The following is a 19,713-nucleotide window of genomic DNA, read 5'->3' as shown; positions in this document are numbered from 1 at the left end:
TCTTCAAAACGAAAATAGGAGTAGAAACAATTCATATAATGCTAAGTATTGATTAGAGTAATAGAGCAATATTATATTTTGCTCATGGGAAAGAGCTAAATTTAATTTTCTTGTTTTATTGAATTAGCTATATATAGAATCGACATTAATAAATATCATTAGCTTAAAATTTTATTCTGTTTTATTACTCAAAAAAACACAAACACATTTTTAATATATATAATATTATGTGATTTTCTTTTAAAAAATTACTCATTGAGACGGGTACACCTACCTAAGACTAGTTATAAAAAATATAATCAATTTTTTTAATAATTATTTTTATTTTATTTAATTTAGCATTCCTTTTATCCTTACCAGCAAAAAGGCCACAGAAGTTTATGCATTACGCTTTCCGATTCCACAATTCGGTGCATTGTCTCACCAATTTTCTGATTTAATCTCTCCTCCTTCTGGAGCATACCCTTTTTTTGATTCAGTTTCTACTTTCTAGGGTTTAACAGTACCAGCAGTTCATGGAGGAGGAACCAGTGGTGTCGGGAACGGCGAATCGCCGTACGGTGAGTTTTTTTCTCCAGTTTCTACAATATTTATGCATATTCTTTGAGTAAGTAAAAAATTGAGCCCTAATTATGGAGTTAATCGTGTACAGAAACGAACGAGAGTTCAAACTAGGGTTAACGAAGAGCAAAATGTGAATGAGGAGGAGAGAGAAGAATCGTCCGACGATTTTGAAGAATCTCGTGGTAGAGCTAAGCGGAGTAAGGCTGTAGCAGGCACTTCAGCTGCTGCGCCTGCTGCTTCTAGAAATGCTCATCTCAGCTTAATTGGTACTACAAATTTCGACTACTTACTGTGGTGTAGTTTTTATTTTTATTTTTATTTTTATTTTTATTAATTATTATTATTTTTTTACTATAATTTGATGTTATTTTTTGAATTTGAGAATCTATAGAAATTTAGGCGCCGTGGTAGTTATAGCCTTCTAGTTTGCATACTGTTCTGAAATTTTATCATGTTGAGAATGTGAATGAAGTTGTGATCTTCTAGTTTTAACTAGTGTTCTGTAGTTTTTACTATGGTAATTTGAGGATGTATAGAATTTTTAGGCTTGGTTTACTCAATTATTGTTGAAAGTGTGAGTGGAATTATGGTTTCTATTTGTACACCGTCCTGTTAGTTTTATTAAGGTAAGTTCAGTTTGATTTTTGAATTTTAAGAGTAGAGAAGATTTAGGCTTGTGCTACCCGATTATGTTGAAAGAATGAATGGAAGTTATGGTCTTCTAGTTTGTATTGTTATGGTAATTTCAGATTAATTTTTGAATTATGAGATGAGCAGTTTTAGGATTGCGTTACTATATATGTTGAAACTGCTGATGGAAGTTGTGATCATTTAGTTTGTCTAGTGTTATAGTACCATTCTTTTAAATTCAGGTTTATTGTGATTTTGGGACTACAGAAATTTTAGGCTTACGCTAGTCGATTATGTTGAAAGTGGATATGGAAGTTTGTCTTTTAGTTCAACTAATGTTGTGTTGCTCATTATGGTAATTTTTGGTTGATTTTGAAGTTTGATACCAGAGAAGTTTTAGGCTTTCGCTACTCGATTGACTGAGAACTTGAATGGAGGTTGTGATTGTCTAGTTTGACTAATGTTATGTAGTTTTTTTATTCACCAATTTTATGTAGTTTTCATTATGGCAAATTTGGTATGCTAGAGATTTTATGGAAATTTTAGGCGTTTGCTACTCAATTATGGTTGAAAGTGTGAGTTAAGTTATGGCTTTGAGTTTGACTACTGTGCTGCCATTTTCCTTATGGTGATTTTAGGTTAATGTTGAATTAAGAAGACTTTGAGAGTAAACCCTCAGGGGTTGGCCCGGTGGCAATAGACTTGAGCCTTGGGGTTTGCTCCCTTTCAAGGTCTCAAGTTCGAAACCCACTCGGTGCAAACAATTTCTGAGGGCCATCGGACTGGGTAAAACCTGAATTAACCGTGGTGCACTTGCGGGAAACTCCTTGCTGAGGGCTTGTGCACCCCCGGGATTAGTCGGGTCTCTTAGAGACTCGGACACCCGGCGCAAATCAAAAAAAAAAAAAAAAAGAAGACTTTGAAAGTATGTTAAAGCTTTGACTTTCTAGTGGAAGTAATGGTCCTTTAATTTTCTGAAAATTCTGTAATTTACTATAGCAAGTGGTAGAATTTGGATTACTATTGCATTTCGTTTCTACCTATTGAATGAAAAAATGCGTATATCATCCACGAAATGTTGGACAAATGTAAACACGTGGGTATTTCAGTTGGTGAAGAAGATGCTTGAAGTATTTCTATATTTACAACAGCAACAACAACAACATACCCAATATTATCTTTATATCTCCCTTTTATGTAATTTTGGAAAGCATTTTTATACTCGTCAAGTTTACCTCCCAAATGCATGGTGTGTTTGCACTTTCACCTTTATCGATCTAGATGTTTAGTTTGAAGCAGATGTCCTGGGAAGCAATGGAGGATGTCGACAAGAGGAGTCTTGTTTGATCCTTTAGGTTCATTCCTTTACTTCCTGGTGATTTTTCATTCTGCTCCAGATTCTTTAAAGTAAAAGTGGACCAATAAAGTGGATTGGTCAAAGCAGCTAGCTTGCCCTGCTCCATTTGATGTTTCTATTCAACCAGTGACTTCCCAAGTATATGACCTCAGAAAATGGCAGTTTGTATACTATTATGAATCCTATGGGAGCATTTTGAAGTTGCCAAAACCTTAATCAAAGGCCTTCTGTTATTATCCCATAAGAAATACTCGTTGCTCTTTGAAAAGTCACTTCAACTATTCTTTTCCAGTCCCAAAAAAATGGCCACTTCAGCTAATCCTGTTCTTTGTAGGTGACATACTTCCTATTCATGGAATTAAAAAATGGAAGCTTTGGTAGTCAGTTTTTTTTGAGCTTGCTTGCTTGTTTCAATTCCTCGTTATCTGATTCTAAATAGATTTTATCTTCTCTCTGTTGACTCCTTTTATTATACTATTATGGTGGTTTGCACACATTGATGATAGGGCGTTCACTCCTTCATTTGCAGATGTTGTCAAAGGTGATAGGAGACTAATTCCTTTAGTGGTCAAGCATTGGGTGGAACGCTATGAGAAGAACCCGAAAGCCGCAATGGCTGGACTCTTGAGCATGATGTTTGAGGTAATCTGATAATATGTGGATGTTTCTACAGCTTGCATACTATTGTTTTTCCTCTGTCCGCGTATCAGCCATAAATAGCTTCCACTTTGATGATGTGACGTAATGGGTGGAAATTTGTGGTTTTGCAGGCATGTGGAGCAAAATATCATATTGAAGAAGATTTCTTGGACCAAACTGATGTTGATGATGTGGTAGTTGCTCTTGTAAACATGGCTAAGAGGGTATGTTCATCCATCATATTCACGAGATTTTCTTACTTAATATGTCTGGTCAGTATTATTTTTTGTTGTCAGTTCAATATGCATTAAACATTAACTTTCTGGTTGGTAAAGATTATTTGCGTCAGTTCATTATGTGCATTAAACATGAACTTTCTGGTCGGTGTTATTATTTGGTGTCAGTTCAATATGCATTAAGCACATGACATTCATGCATAGACATGTAGTTGTTATTTTACCTGATTTCCTTTGGACCTTAGGGTGAAGTTGAAGATTATCAAAGTTCAAAAAAGAAGGACTTCAATAACTTCAAAGATAATCTTGTCTACTTCTGGGATACTTTGGTTGCTGAATGTGAAAATGGACCACTTTTTGATAAGGTCTTGTTTGACAAGTGCATGGACTATGTGATTGCACTATCGTGGTAAGTAGTTTGTATTCATGTGTTCGAAATTTAAGATAGACTATTTTGGCTGATTATCTTGTGATGTGCATTTCAGCACCCCTCCTAGAGTATATCGTCAGGTTGCTTCATTAATGGGGCTACAACTTGTTACATCCTTTATACACGTTGCCAAAGTTCTTGGTGCGCAGCGCGAAACCACTCAGAGGCAGCTAAATGCTGAAAAGAAGAAGAAAGTGGATGGGCCTCGAGTTGAATCACTAAATAAAAGATTATCCTTGACCCATGAAAAGATAACAGTAATAGAGGAGATGATGCGGAAGATATTTACTGGGTATGGACCTTATGTTAATGATTCATATTTTTTTGATCACTTGAGGGACATTTCCGATTTTGTTTTGCCTTTTTGTATGTTGAATTTGTAGGCTATTTATGCACCGTTATCGAGATGTCGAACCAGATATCAGAATGGCATGCATACAGTCATTGGGTGTTTGGATCCTGTCATACCCCTCCCTGTTTTTGCAGGATTTGTATTTGAAATATCTTGGATGGACATTGAATGATAAAGTAAGTGGATATCCAGTTTGATTTTATCTTCAATCCTCTTTTGATAAACTTGAAAATTCTAACTGTGCATTTGGCTCTTAACTATTCCCCTCTGAAGAGTCATGGTGTAAGGAAGGCTTCAGTCCTTGCGCTGCAAAATCTTTATGAGGTGGATGATAATGTTCCATCTCTTGGCCTTTTCACGGAGAGGTTTTATAAAAGAATGATTGAGCTTGCTGATGATGTTGATATTTCCGTGGCAGTATGTGCTATAGGACTTGTGAAACAACTGATAAGGTAATGTTAATTCTAGACTTTGGGCAAAGATTTTGCTTTTGTATTGTTACCAGCAGATTGTTGTTAGTTGTGCTTTACTATCAAGCTATTCCGTATTTTGCAGACATCAACTTGTTCCCGAGGAAGAATTAAGTTCATTATATGATTTGCTAATTGATGATCCACCAGATATCAGGCGTGCCATCGGAGCACTAGTGTATGATAATCTGATTGCCCAGCGATTGAACAGTTCACAATCTAGTTCAGGTTTTTATCACCCTGTTCTGCATCATGTGCTTTCTATTTGCTTGATTAATACAATTGTACTGATAACAAAAAGTTGTCAGGGGATAATACTGATTCTTCTGAGGTTCATCTGAGTAGACTGCTGCGCATTTTGAGAGAGTTCTCGAAAGACGAAATGCTGAGCATGTATGTCATTGATGATATCTGGGAGTATATGGATGCCATGAAAGTACGTTATGTACACCATCTTTTGATCTAAGGCTTGATGTTATCTGAACAAATTGCTATCACCATATGATATCTGTAGTTTGGTCAGAGTAGTATTTCCCTACAACTTTCAGTGAGCCTACATCTTCTATACCTAGACTTCTAGAATCTAGTGGCCCAACTTAGTTTTATACACACTGTAAATTACTGTATGATATCTGGAATTGACCAGTATTCCCTATGATTTTTAGTATTATTGCTGTAATTAAAATATCTGTAGTTTGGTCAGACTAGTATTTCCTAAAACTTGCCTTAAATTGCATTTTCTATTTCCATTAATTAGGCAGCTATTATCCTAGTTATCATACGATAACTTGAGAAGGGTCTCCTGCCTATCCTGGATTCCCGGGGTGGACTCGAGGAAAGTATTTACTCGAAAATTATGTCCCTGCAGGATTGGAAGTGTATCCTGTCTATGCTCTTGGAGGAAGAGCCATCAGCTGAACTAAGTGATGTAGATGCGACAAACCTAATTCGGTTGCTTTCTGCGTCAATTAGAAAGGCAGTCGGGGAGAAGATTGTTCCTGCTAGTGATAATAGAAAACAATATTACACTAAAGCACAAAGGGTGAGGTTCTTTAGTTCTTCTGGTTGATACTCTCTGAAACTCTCTTTGTTAATTGCCACATTTGTGCTTCCAACCTCACCATTTACACTTGCTATATTTGTGCTTCAAACTTCACCATTTACACTTGATTATGGATTCCAACAAAGTGCTTGTGAAACAATAAGTTGGTGATATTTCTGCAACCTGGTTGATCTGTACTGTTTTAGTAGTGTCTTTATGCCACAATTTATCTTTCAGGTCAGTTGCTTAAATACATTCATCTAGGTTTTTTCAAAAAATACATCCATCTACGTTTTTTAAAAGCTTATTACTTACTAGTATTACTCAATGGTAGAGGTGCCATTTTCATTTTTTTTCATGTTACCACATTTCACACTTTCCAGCATTAAGACGTTTTATTTTGCTTAGAGTGATAATATAGCGCCCTCAGTCAATTTATGTTCATGTACACCATAGAACGAAGACAGTAACTCGTTTTGCTTTGTAGTGTCAAAAGCTGTTTACAGAATGATCTTCCAGATGCTGTCGTTTTGATATTATGTGGTCATTGAGTTTTCTTACCTTAAGTTCAGAATGGTGTTAGATTATTTGAGATTGATTCGTTCATTAGTGCTCTTTGTCAATGACAAATTATATTGGTGTTGTTTAGAGCATACTACTCCTGGACACAGAATTCTTAGACTTCTTACGTTGTAATCGGCAGGAAATGTTTGAAAGTTGTAAACGTGATATAACCATTGCTATGATGAGGAATTATCCGCAGCTTCTTCGCAAATTTATGTCTGACAAAGCAAAAATTCCTTATCTACTCGAAATCATTGTTCATATGAACCTTGAGCTCTATTCTCTTAAAAGACAAGATCAGGTGCGTTAGAGGAACTTTTTATGATGATGAATTGTGTAGGGATTGCCAATACGAAGTAACTTGTTTCCTTTTTCTTTTCCAGAATTTTAAATCTGCTGTCCTTCTGATGAAAGAGGCATTTTTTAAGCATGGTGAGAAGGAAGCTCTGAGATCTTGTGTAAAAGCTGTGGGCTTCTGTGCCACTGAGAGTCGAGGGGAGTTACAGGACTTTTCCCTTAACAAATTAAAGGAGATTGAGGATGAGCTCATTGTCAAACTTAAATCTGCAATAAAAGAAGTTGTGGTATGTGCTCAATTGCTATTCTATGTGTTTTTTTTGGTGCATTTCGGATAATCTACTAGCTTTGTTGTTGCAGGATGGTGATGATGAATATTCACTGCTTGTTAATTTGAAAAGATTGTATGAACTTCAATTGTCAAGGCAAATTTCCATTGAAAGCTTGTATAAAGATTTTGCGGAGACTCTTAAAAACTTCAGAAGTATTGATGACGAGGTGGGTGTTGTTGTTTGAATAATTTTTTTTTGCTATCTTGCCATTACCCAACTGCTTTGGCTTACTGTTCAGGTAATTGGATTTCTGCTTCTCAACATGCATCTGCATGTTTGCTGGTGCCTACACTCTATCATAAACTCTGGCACAGTCCCGGAGCAATCAGTGTCTTCCTTAATCTCCAAACGCAGTACCTTGTTTAAGCTACTTGAGTCCTTCCTGACTACTGAATCTCCGGAAGGTCTTCGTGCGAATCATCTTGCATGTAGGGTAAGCATTGTTTCTCAAATATCCGCATCCGACCATATGCAATTTCCAAACATTATGTTCAGCTATCTCCTATTAGTGCCTTCGTTCTCTTTTGGTTAATTTGAGTTTGTGTTTTCTTGGTCCAGGTTTGTGTTATTCTTTCAGAACAATGGTGTCTGTTCAGGAAATCAACCTTTGCTTCCACGGAGCTAGAAGTTTTGGGGTACTCTCCAGATGAATCCATTCTTCAAAAGTTCTGGAAGCTTGGTGAACACCAACTACATATTTCAGGTGGTCTTAACTTGCTCATTCGCTATTTCCTCTAGCTCTAGCTCACATCTTACTGTTGTATAAAGGAATAATAGTACGGCTCTAACGCTATTGTTTTATTTTAACTGTAGAAAAGCTTGATTCTAGAGCAATTGTACTTCATGTTGCAGCACTTTTAGTTATAAAAGAAAACTCTAATTGGAATTGGCAAGCCATGTAGTGCTGATCTGTACTTGCTTGCTTAGGTGCCACTAAATCCCTATGGTTATTTTTAATAGTTTCAATTTTAGATAAATCTTGCTTTTAGATATAAACTAATCATCATTATTATGGTCACTATGGAAACACTTTGGTGCTTGAGTAGTCACATCACACATGAACTTGAGTGCTAAATGTGTATTTTTCTTGAAGTCATTCATTTCCTCATGCTGTATCTTAATTGAAAGAATGTGTTGTTGTGCATTGATTTTTATATTTGTTTACTTCATGCTGTGGAGCCTGATTTCTAAAAGGAGACCTTTTTATCCATCTTTATTCTAGCATTACTTCCTAGATGAGGATTCTAGCTTTCTTTGTTTGATGGAAAAGGATCATTAAGAAACTAGTACACTGCGCTCCCAACATAACCAAATACAGCAGGAAAAAAAGTGTTTTACTTTCCTTTTTCCGTTGTATGCACTCTTACATCATGAAGCAGTGAGACACATGCAGAACTGTTATTTATATATCGTAAAAAAAGATGCTGCAAAAAACTTGAGCACGTAATCTGTAAGCAGAAGATTATCAATATACCTTTGAGTAGTGGTGGAAAAATAGATCTCCACTGTCCTTCCAGAGGTGTCAATGAAAGGATAACAATCTTTTCAACTGAACCAAAAAAAGTGTTTTCAATTTCCAAAACAGCCTCCAACACAACCTATCCATTCAACCCTGGAAACTTTTTTCACCTGATGGATGCTTTGGAGAATTTAATTCATCCTCTAACATGGAAACAGATGAGACTGAAGAAGATGCTTCTAATAGGGAATACATTGAGGAGACAAATCGAGATGCTATAATCTTTGCTGTGGCAAAGTTGGTTGCTGTTGAGGCAGTTCCTAAGGTTAGGTGGATTCTCTTTTCATAGTTGGACTGTTCCAAACTTAATTACTAGATGTACTTTGGGAATTTGGTGCCTCGCCATTAATTTTCTTTATCAGCCGCTGACATATTTCATCAATGTAAACTATGTCTACAGGAGTATCTTGCTCCAGAGATAGTATCTCATTTCGCGATGCATGGAACAAGTGTGTCTGAGGTCATTAAGCATTTGCTAACTGTCTTAAGAAATAAAGGTGCAGATGTTGCACGTTTGTTCCTAGAGGCACTAAAGAAGGTAAGTGTCATTACTTCTTAACTGAGATGATTTCTATTTTATTTTGGTCACTTAGCAGGTTGGCTTACCGGTAAGCATTCTGATGAAATTGCAGCAGAAAAAATTTGTTTCAAAATTGGATAATCATATGGTTGAGCAGTTTGGTTTGGCACTTTGGCTGAGATGTTGTCGGTGTATATCTTTCATGTTATTGGGGTGTGTCTGAGTGGGTGTGTTATGATCCAAAGAGCTAGTATGAGCAAATCTCATGCTTTTAAAAAAGAGGCATGTCTATGTCCTTGTCTGCTATTGTGGTGGCCTTTCTCCTGGCAGTTTATTGGTTATTTTGGGTGGCTTTCAACACTTTAACTCAGCTAGCCACATGATTCAGAGTAAATAAAGTTTGGAAAAAATACATCTTAGATTCTTTGTTTGGAAAGAAAGTATACATGTTAGATTCAGAAAGGAAGCAAGGTCGTAACTTGGCAGCAAAATAGTATTTTTTTTTCCCTCATTGAGTGGTTGAGCATGTTTGTTCTGGTTCTGCAGGCATATCAACGGTACTTAGTGGTACTTTCTTCTGATGATGACAATTCAGCAAGAAAGACGTTTCAAGAATGTGAAGATCTTGCGAGTGAGCTTGCTAAAACTTTTGGAAAGGCTGCTAAAAACAAGCATCGATCAGATGTTCTAAATATTGTCACAGGAGGCATTCAATATGCCTTTTCAGATGCTCCAGAGCATTTATCTTTCTTAGATGGTGCTGTGCTGCATTTCATATCCAAACTTCCTCTGCCAGATATTATGGACATGTAAGAGCTTAACTTATTTTTCCCCTTTTTAGTCACATAATGAAAGGTTAACATTCTGTGTAATCCTGAATTTAATCCTGTTAGATGATCTATCAAGGGCGGTTTTTAAAATTGTACATGAGTCCTGGTATGTAACAACTTGAGAAAACAAGGGATTATCTTCTGGCATTCCTCGGATTTTGAATATTGAAGGAGCTTGAAACACTGTGTATTCGGCTTGGTTCCAGGGGTGGGATTTAGATGTGGGTTGGTCAGATATTTGCCTGAAAATTGAGACATCCTGTTAATATTTTGGGGCTTGAACTGTCGTGATTGTGGCAGGCTCAGAAACCTTTCTTTTTCACTTTTTAGTTTAAAGAATATGAAGTGCTTTTGTTGAAGTATTTTGTTGATATGATAGGGGACTAGCCGTATACAAGCAGTATGCGGAAGTGCAGGTTCTAGAGAAAATGTGATTTCTTACAAAGATTACCCAATCTTCATTGTTAATTGGAATCGTGTGTCTGCTCCAAAAACTTGCTGAAAATTTAAATGATCCTCTGATATGCACATAGGAGTTTAGCTTCTTCAAAGTTTTGTTTTTTTCTCTTTCCATATTAGCCGCATAAGTGCTAGAGGAGCCATTTCCATATCTACTCCTTTTCCTCTTGAATTCCCAACTCAGAATAAGTCTATTATGGTAGCCGGCATTACCTGGTGCCAAACATATTCCACGCTGTGTTCCACACTTCCACAATTGACATTCGATATGACTGTGAAATCGCAAGTGGTTGACATCTTATCGCGACTTGTTGCACCTAAAGCACCAGTAGATGTGAAGTATATTCTATCTCCTCAAATTCTCAGCTGTTAGAATGGCTAAGGAAAAAAGCAAACCTTTTAGGTGCCTATAGGAACCAATAGCAAGGGATGGGAAAAAATGTCCGTCCTTCTCAATATCTATGATAAAATGAGTTCATTGTAAAGAGTCCCTTGTTCTGTCTATCCCACTTTCAGCTGGCCCGGTCCGCTAGCGAAAAAGAAAATGAAATGGAAGCAACAGCCTAGAGAAGTGTTAGGGTGTACCATGTTTAACTTATAAAGAAGAGGGCATTCCTTCTTGCAAGATCTACTGAGCTAAAAAGTTGGGGGATGCCCAGAACTTAAATTAGCTGTGACTGCTGCTTACTCTCAACTACAGCCTTACTGCGTTACTGGTGTCTGAGATCAAGGATATAGGAGGTTGATACTTTTGGACTCTCTATTGTGTCTCAAAGAAATCAGTGAAACTTTACTAATGATCAGCTATAGCTGTCTCAACAACAACAACAACAACATACCAAGTAAAATCCCACTAGTGGGGTCTGGGGAGAGTAGAGTGTACGCAGACCTTACTCCTACCCCGAAAAGGGCAGAGAGGCTGTTTCCAGGAGACTCTCAGCTCAACAGGAAAAGGCAATAATATCAGAAGAGAAATAAGAGAAAAGACATGTAACAATAAAAGATACCAGAAAGAAAATAGCCACAACAAATAAGTGAAAGGACAATAACACAAAACACCAATGTGAATACAACAAAGACAGCTAAACAAACCTAACGGAACTCGAACAGACTACCCGGTACAAAGAGGGAAGAACTCTCGACTACCCCCTAGCCTACCACCCTAATGCTCGACCTCCACATGTTCCTATCAAGAGCTATAGCTGTCTCATTGGACGAAATGTTTTCTTGCTTTTGGACATGTCAATGGTTAATATTGTATTGCCTTTACATTTTAGCGTTCTTTCATTTTTTTAAGGTTGTCCTTGAGAGAGCGGCCTTAGCAATCCTGTCTTGTCATCATTTAATCTTTCAATGCTATTTTGTTATTATAAGTATCATACGGTACAGACTATCAATTCAATTTTCATGTGATCAGCTTGAAAGATGTTGAGAAAAGAACTGAAAATGTTAACATGGATGAAGATCCAAGTGGTTGGCGACCCTATCATATATTTGTAGACACAGTCCGTGAGAAGTATGCAAAGGATGAAGGTTTACAAGGTACACATGCTTTCAATTTTCTGAATTTATCTTTTGCTGTAGTTTGTCCTCTCCAGTCTTTCTCCCATTTTATGTTGTGTGCTTCTTTAATTTGCGAGTTATTCTTTGTTGTTTCACTCCTCATAAATGGCTCTGGTCTCCAGTGAGTCCTAGTTTGAGTTCACTTCCAAAGGGTTTCTTTTCTTTTCTTTTTTTCCTTGTGGAAGAGGAGAACTGATGTATGTAAGCACATGCCTAGGATGTTTGCAACTGTGTTTGGGTGGGGTGGGGTGGGGGTATCAAAAACTTAAAAGAGGTTGGTTTGCTCACGAAGTCTAACAAATGCCAGCTGAGCTATAAATAGAAAAGGAGGTTGGTTGACTGTTAAATAAGTGCCATGCTGTTCACTTCCTTGTCATCTTGGGATAGCCCGTGATGGTAAGTGGAGTGAAACTCGAAAGTGATTACGTCCAATCCTGTTGTGTGCCACATTAGGTGACAACAATAACAATACCTCAATCATAAAAATTAGTTAGGCTCGGAATACGAGTACTCTGTATGCGTTCCGCTCTATTTAGACATGTTTCATTCTAATACACATTGTCATTTAAGACAAATCCGAGTTATTAACACTAGAAATTCTCTTTATCTCACACTTGTCTGTACACTAAGTCACTAACATACAAATTCCTAAACACATTAACAAACTCGTGATTAACACCAATGTTCCTAATGTAAGTGTCTCCACTTCCTCAAGTATCATAAAAATTATTTCGCAAATTCCTATTTTTTTTTAAATTCCTATCTTAGTGGTGGTAATGTCATTAGTCTTCATGAGCTCTAGAGAACAGTCTCTAAGACATTTTGTTAGATTGATTAGCCATTGTTGTTCTACCAAGTTCCAAGTGTCCTTTGATAGAAGGAAGTCACTAGGGTATGAGTGTATAAACGAGCATAATTGAGCAGAGTAATAGTTCAGAAGCTATGTTTGAATTGTAAAACAACTTTAAACGAAGTCTTCATGTTGCGTGTTGGGCGGCATCTTTTTTTTTCCCTTCTAGATTTTCCGATTTTTACTAATTTTTTAGAGCTCTTTGATTTTCCTTGGTGGTTCTTGTTAGCAAGTTAGTTGTTATGTAAATAAGCATAGTCCTACATGGAATAGGAGTAACGTATGTATTGTGTCTTGCTATAAATGGGGGTACTTGTATTATAGTTAGGGTAGATCAATGACATAATATTTTTCCTGTGTATTATTTCTCACATGGTATCAGAGCCGTGGTGGTGAGACATATATGAGAACTAGAACACATTAGAAAATCACCGTGCCTCAATTTTCCGATGACTTTTCACGGCTATCTTGCGTCATCTCTCTCTCCGTCAGTGTTGTGCAAAATCCAACACTACCAAAAGATCCGTCATCGTCCGGCGACCAAATCCCACTCAACCTCTCCGGTACAAGCAACCTCACGCGCCGTTAGAAGCTAGGGTTCCAGCGAGCGCGTGAGACCACGCGCCGACAAGTATGACCTTTTCCAGCCATTTGTTGGAGAAGTTAGTTGAGGACAGATTGCTCGCCTACTAATTCCGACTCTACCCTTCAAGTTTCATCACATTCCGACAACTTTTTGTTTTTCGGCGACTATTGGCAAATTTCGGCTACTGTTTCTGTTTCCCGCGGCTACAATGTATTTTCTTGGCTGCTTGTTAAATGTTTCTGTGACCTAACACAAATTTGGACCAACTTCGCCACCAATTCTGTGACTTCGTAATTATTTGATCCAATCATGTCTCTCGGGCTTGATGCTTTTGGTTCCAAGAACAGTGGAGCTGGAAATTCAGCCTTTATGATTTTGATGCTTTTGGTTCCAAGAACAATGGAGTTGGAAATTCAGCCTTTACGATTACTTCTTAACCCGTATTTGGAAGTTCAAATTATTTATCTTGGGCTTCATCTGTGGAGCTGTGGTGTAAAGGTCAATGTGTTCAAGATCACTTAATCAAAAAGGCTAGTGAGGGAGATAAAAAGGCCAAAGCACAATGGGAAAAGATCGATGCTCAGTTGTGTAGTATCCTGTGGCAATCTGTTGGTTCCAAATTGATGCCTTTGTTTCGTCCATTCCAAGCATGTCATTTAGTTTGGGAAAAGGCTCGTACTTTATACACTAATGACATATCTCGTTTCTATGATGTGATATCGCGGATGACGAATTTGAAGAAAACAGGAATTGGATATATCAATCACTCGACTTACTCGGGACAAGTACAAGCAGTCATGGAGGAATTTGAGAAGCTGATGCCAGTGTCTTGTTTGATGGAAATGTGGAATTAATCCCTTGGCCGAGCTCTCTCTAAACTCCAGGCCCTGACTCAAAAACCAACGTCTCATTCTCTCACCCTGCTACTGTTGTTGGTTTATCATGGGCATCCCCGTGTTTGCCTTGCCACGTTTCAGTTTCCTTGGGCATGACGCCATTGTCCTGGCGAAGCCCCTCCTTTGCGGTAGGGCTTACGATATGCCAAATTGTATTGTTCGAGGTTGCAATTTCAATTTTCCTAGATGAGGTCCCCTAACATCGCGATGCCACCACGAGACTGATGATGGGCAGGATAGGTGTTTCGTGGCGCGAGACTATCAGGAGACGCCCTTGATGCTTAATTTCATTTTTTTCAACTTTTATTTTTGGTTTCCTTTGGCCAGTCCACTACTTCAGATTCAATACCTTCCGAGCTATCGCAGACACTTGTATTCATGTCTCGATCATATCACCAACCAACATCATGTAACGTTGTTAACACTTTGTAACACTTTAATTACATGCTTAGGCCCTTAATTAGCATGATGAAGATTCAAATATACGGGGTTTTACACAAACTTAACCTAAATTTTCAACTTTTACTAGGTTCATTTCTTTAAGGTGGCTTTTGGTTCATGATGAAATTTCATGTTTTGGCTTTTCTTTTCTAAAAATTTGAAAATTTTGGAATATATACATAGCTTAAATTTCGTGCGTACTGGGAACAATTAAGAGGAATGAAATTGAGTTTTAGACATTTTTATACAATCAGAACAACTTGATATCACAGTTCCTAAGCAATTTGCCGAATAAGTTTAGCAGTGCAAACCTACACTTTCTTTTTAGATTTCAATAACAATATCGTTATCACGATTTTCAACAACTACAATAACAACCCAGTGAAATCCCACGAGTGGGGTCTGGGGATAGTAGTGTGTACGTAGACCTTACCCCTACCCCGAAGGGGTAGAGAGGCAGTTTCCGATAGACCCTCGGCTTAAGAAGATGAAAAGTGGCAATATATCAGTACCATCAGCAGAAACCATATAAAAAATAACAGCAACACAAGAACCAAAAAAATAAATGATAAGCAAAACAATAACCAGTAGATAAGGCCTGACACTACGAGAAACGAAAGAGTAGTGTGAACACGACACTAACCACTAACAGTCTAAGACAAAATCTTATCGGACTAGCCTCACTTTGGTACGACGTAGAAATATGCACAACTACCTCATAACCTACAACCTTAATGCTCGACCTCCACAACTTCCTCTCTAGGGCCATGTCCTCGGTAATATGAAGCCACGCCATGTTCTGCCCGATCACCTCTCCCCAATATTTCTTAGGCCGCCCTCTACTTCTCCTCGTACCCACCAAAGCCAGCCGCTCACACCTCTTTACCGGGGCATCTAGGCTTCTCCTTTGAACGTGCCCGAACCATCTGAGCCTCACTTCCCGCAGCTTATCATAGGGCCACGCACACCTCCCGAATATCCTCATTCCTAATCTTATCCATCTTAGTGTGCCCGCACATCCACCTCAACATCCTCATTTGTGCTACTTTCATCTTCTGGATATGTGAGTTCTTAACTGGTCAATACTCAGCCCCATACAACATGGCCGGTCTAGCCATCGCTCTATAAAACTTACCTTTGAATACCGGTGGCAGTTCATGACGGGATATGTTGAATTAAAGAAACCACATGATACATGACCTTTAGTACCTACGAAGGACTTTAAGATTTTGAACTCATATTTAAGCACATTGAAGATGCCGATAAATTCTCATCAAGTCATTGCAATTGAGTGTGTATCAGCCAAAGTAATACTTCCAACGGAACTGAACTTGTTTCTGCACTTTCATGCTAGTTGGAGATATGAAGCCCAAAAGGGAAAAAAAAACTAGAAGTTAAATTGAGGCCCAAAGGGAGAAAACCAAACTGATTTTGGTTCAGTGAGCGGTCTGCCTATATTACAAACAGAACCAAGTAGCTCGAACTGAACTAGCTAATTTCACAGCCGTATTTCCCAGCCAATAGAGCAGTTTCCTTAGACCCTTTAGAGTCCCAAGCGTGACTTGGTGGCTTAGTAGACTTTAGCAGTGTTTCACACTGAAATACCTTTTCTTTTATCTTTCCTCCCCAACTTCTCCTGCAGTATCTTGCCTTTGAAAGTTGTTCTGTTTAATATGTTATCTTCTTCCAGCATCCAGCCATCTTATTTTCTTTAGTTAGCTGGCATCACTCGTTATTGTAAAGAATTACTCTAGCACACAGGATTGATGCACATTGATGCACATTCGTCCACTGCAATGATGTACAAACAGTGGACTTCTCCTTTATGTCGTCTCACAATTACTCACAATCTTTTTTGTTTGGAGCAAACTCTCACAATTTGTTTGTCCACTCCTTAAAGAAGGCACATTCGGCAATTTCCTGTTTTTGTGCCTATGATCTATAGAGACCTTTCCAGCTTTAATTACTAGAGAATCTCCTGAATTTGAAGTCACTTCGTCTTGCATTAAAAATGTATGACAATAGCTATTTCTGCAAAACTGCTCCATAAGGAAGCTGAACATTGAATCTCTGAAATATATTGAAATTCTGTATTGAAATTCTGATGGTGTCAACTATCTATAGATAAGGATGTCAAACATGTGCATGGTAGGACAGCTTTACATTTAAAAGGGTATTGGGGGTGAAACATTGGCCATCCTATCAGGTGGTATTAGTGGTGTAATACTTTTGCGCTTGCTTGTGGATAATTAGTTGTTTCTGAGGTTTCCTTGCTAACTGTCAAAATTTCTTGTTCATCTCTTCACTCACTGTATTTGCTTTTTGGAACGAAGTTTTCAGTAGTCTATGCAAAGATTGCAGAAATTTAGGTTGTGAAGTCAGATACGATGGGCAGGGTTGATTTTTATACATTGAGCATGGTGTTGGTGTCAAAGACTTTTGCTTGCTATCATGTTGATTGATCATATAGAGGGGATGAATGTCATAAAAGCCCATTATTTTCGTATAGTTTGTCCAATGATAGGATCTGTTGGAACTGACGGCTAATGTGAGTTCTTTTATAGATGATAAGGAAGGTACAGCCATGAGACGTCGAGGTCGTCCTCCTAAGAGGCAGAACTTACAAGGAAAAAAGCTGTTTAACAAGCACACTTCTAGTGAAGACGAGGAATCAATCTGTGGATCTGACCAGGACGCAGATGAAGAAAAACAAGATGACGAAGAGGAGGTCCCTCTAATACAATCTATTAAGTCATCATCCAAGCTAAGGTCTCTGAAGACATCAAAGAGAGCTGAGGCCATATGAGAACTGGTCATTCTGGGGTCTGTTTAGATTGGTTCTATTCCAAAGTATCAGGTACTTATTCATTGATTGGAAATTTGAGCAAGAGAAATGATTAATTAAAACTGGGTAGATCAGCTTAGGCACTGGTTTTATGTTTCACAATTTCCAGAGGATAGATCAGCTTATTCTTGACATCTGTTATTTAGGACTAGGAGCTTTCCTTCATATGATATTATGATTGATTATTTAGGCTCTGATTCTATCTGGGACAAATTTACGGTCTTGATGATGACTGTTGATCTCACTTAAGACCGAGCATTTTCATATTTTTTTTTTCTGGAATTGACAGCTGAAATAAATTCCTTTTGCGATTTTGCAGGTTCTCCAATCTTTGAAGTTTTTTTCTCTGTCACCATGAGCATACAGTTTCCTCGTGAACCATACTAGTTTGAGGAATCTTTTGTTGAAAGTATAGACCTTAGGGTGCAGCCTTTGTGTATTTAATAGGTTTCTTGTCATTCTCATATCCTTTTTCTCTTAATAGCTGTATTTGCAATATCTTTTTGTCAATTTCAATGCTTTTGTTGATTTTGGGGATAAGATGTCCGGTCATTCCGTAACCTTTGAGCTCTTAATAGCAACTGCTGAATTGACGAAAAAAAGTGCATAAGAGAGATGGAAGCTGGAAGCAAATTGAACTAGGAGAAACGCAAAATAATGGAACAGGATCGTCGTTTCCGATCTTTTACAAGTGATTACAAGTTTCTATTTATATCTACACGTTCGAATTGTAAAGATGTAGGGGTGATGACATTGCGCAACTAACTACAAGAGTGCAAATGCGGAAGTAAATTTATTTTTGGGACTATAGTGTCCAATATTGGTCCTTGTAGGAAATAGAGTCCACCCATAAGGGGTGCTCTTATGGCCCACTAGGGTAGAGCACAGTAATTTTAGTAATTATTGTAACCCTAGTATTCCTAAGTACACTTACTGTGTACAATAAAAGATGAAACTCTGTAGTATTTTCTTACCCCTTAGATTAGGGTTTGGACGGTGAAATGGGGGTTGTTCCAATACGCTGTGACACCACCACCAACCGGTGATTCCAATCGTTGTTTGTTTCAGATTTTCGCTTCCGCATCACGAAGAACAAGTAAGTTCTCGTTTTACAATCTAGACGCTAATCTAATGTGTTTAGTTTATCACGTTTCTTCATTAGTAGCATTTCTACGTGAATCCAGAACTTTGTTTATTTATTTTGAATTTTCTGTGCAATTGGGAGTGGTTAATCTATTAACTTTTGAGTGATATTTTTTTTATATTAATTCAATTAGAAATCAGTTTCTAGAATTGAAAACAAATATATACGTAAGTTGAATTTAGATCTATGAATACTTTATTGATGTTCTGTATGTAATTGACAACAATTTTCGATATTGATTTGGAACAAAGTTTTGAATCAATGTTTGTTCAAGCTTAATCTGATAATTTTTTTAAAATCAATTTTTGAAATTGATCCAAAAAAAAGGAGCTTGGTGCTCCAACAATGGTGGCCAGCAGTGATTGTGAAGGGGAAAAGAAGAAAAAGAGACCAAGATTCTCTCTCCCGCCACTGCCAAGAAAAAGAGAGTTAAAGTTTGGAGCTTTGTGCTCCATGGTTGACGGCGGTAAGGACTTAAGGAAAGATGATGAAATTAGGTTTTATTTCTTCTTTCAAGTCAAAACAGATTGTTAGAATATTTTTTGTTAATTAAAAAGAAAAAGAACGAAGAAGGAAGAATGGAGTTTTGTACTCCAAACTGCCGACGGCGCAAGAATTGAAAATTTCAAGAAGAATGAAGTTCTTCTTATTTTAACCCTAAATATACTTTGATTAAAAAAAAAAAGGCAGAATAGCCTAAATGACACCTATACTTATGCTACTTTGTCATGCCGGTCCCCAAACTTGACCATTTGCCAATTGAACCTTTACACTCCTTCAAACCGTGTATAATAAACGCTTATGACAGGAGGCTGCCAGTGCGTGTAATACAATCTCCTCCACGTTGGTTGCCACGTCAAAAATAACAATGTGTAGATGCCATGTCACATGGTAGATTAAAAATAATTAAAATAAAAAAATAAAAAATAAAATTCAAACATTAATTCCCTAATCCCCACCCTCATTGATTTCTCTCTCCCCTCACGTTCTTTCTCCTGCCCATCTTGTTTCTCTCTCTTCGTGTTCTTCCTCCTTTCCCCTTCCAATTTTTCCCTTTATATTGTAGAAATAATATTAAAATATGTAAAGAAGAAAACCGAGGAAAAATTATTATTTTTTTTCTAGATCGAAAAGTGGGAGAAGAAGT

General features: G+C 37.6%; 1 protein-coding gene across 2 annotated transcripts; it reads left to right on the top strand.

Annotated features, from left to right (window-relative positions):
- The first annotated feature begins 346 nt into the window (after positions 1-346).
- On the top strand, positions 347-17,982 carry LOC109237147 (sister-chromatid cohesion protein 3). 2 transcript variants are annotated; one of them, XM_019403406.1, is made up of 23 exons: positions 347-410; positions 494-560; positions 653-830; positions 3,081-3,193; positions 3,322-3,414; positions 3,672-3,835; positions 3,912-4,148; positions 4,240-4,384; positions 4,482-4,660; positions 4,764-4,906; positions 4,987-5,114; positions 5,547-5,720; positions 6,424-6,585; positions 6,668-6,868; positions 6,942-7,079; positions 7,152-7,346; positions 7,472-7,616; positions 8,591-8,697; positions 8,833-8,970; positions 9,499-9,761; positions 11,659-11,783; positions 17,142-17,434; positions 17,742-17,982. In XM_019403406.1, exons 2-22 carry the CDS (start codon positions 516-518, stop codon positions 17,381-17,383), a joined length of 3,315 nt encoding a protein of 1,104 aa, XP_019258951.1. In that variant the 5' UTR covers positions 347-410; positions 494-515; the 3' UTR covers positions 17,384-17,434; positions 17,742-17,982. The 2 variants fall into 2 exon arrangements, with proteins under 2 accessions (XP_019258951.1, XP_019258950.1); XM_019403405.1 differs by having other exon boundaries at positions 350-560.
- Positions 17,983-19,713: the final 1,731 nt, after the last annotated feature.

Source organism: Nicotiana attenuata, unplaced genomic scaffold, assembly GCF_001879085.1.
Source record: "Nicotiana attenuata strain UT unplaced genomic scaffold, NIATTr2, whole genome shotgun sequence".
Taxonomy (NCBI): Eukaryota; Viridiplantae; Streptophyta; class Magnoliopsida; order Solanales; family Solanaceae; genus Nicotiana; species Nicotiana attenuata.
Note: the sequence above shows the minus strand (reverse complement) of the source record. Positions and strands in the feature narration are given on the sequence as shown.

Coding starts and splice junctions, on each gene's coding strand:
- LOC109237147 (XM_019403406.1), top strand. CDS start 516: ATGGAGGAGGAACCAGTGGTGTCGGGAACGGCGAATCGCCGTACG. Junction 5,115..5,546: donor AGTATATGGATGCCATGAAA/GTACGTTATGTA, acceptor ATGTCCCTGCAG/GATTGGAAGTGTATCCTGTC. Junction 7,080..7,151: donor TCAGAAGTATTGATGACGAG/GTGGGTGTTGTT, acceptor CTTACTGTTCAG/GTAATTGGATTTCTGCTTCT.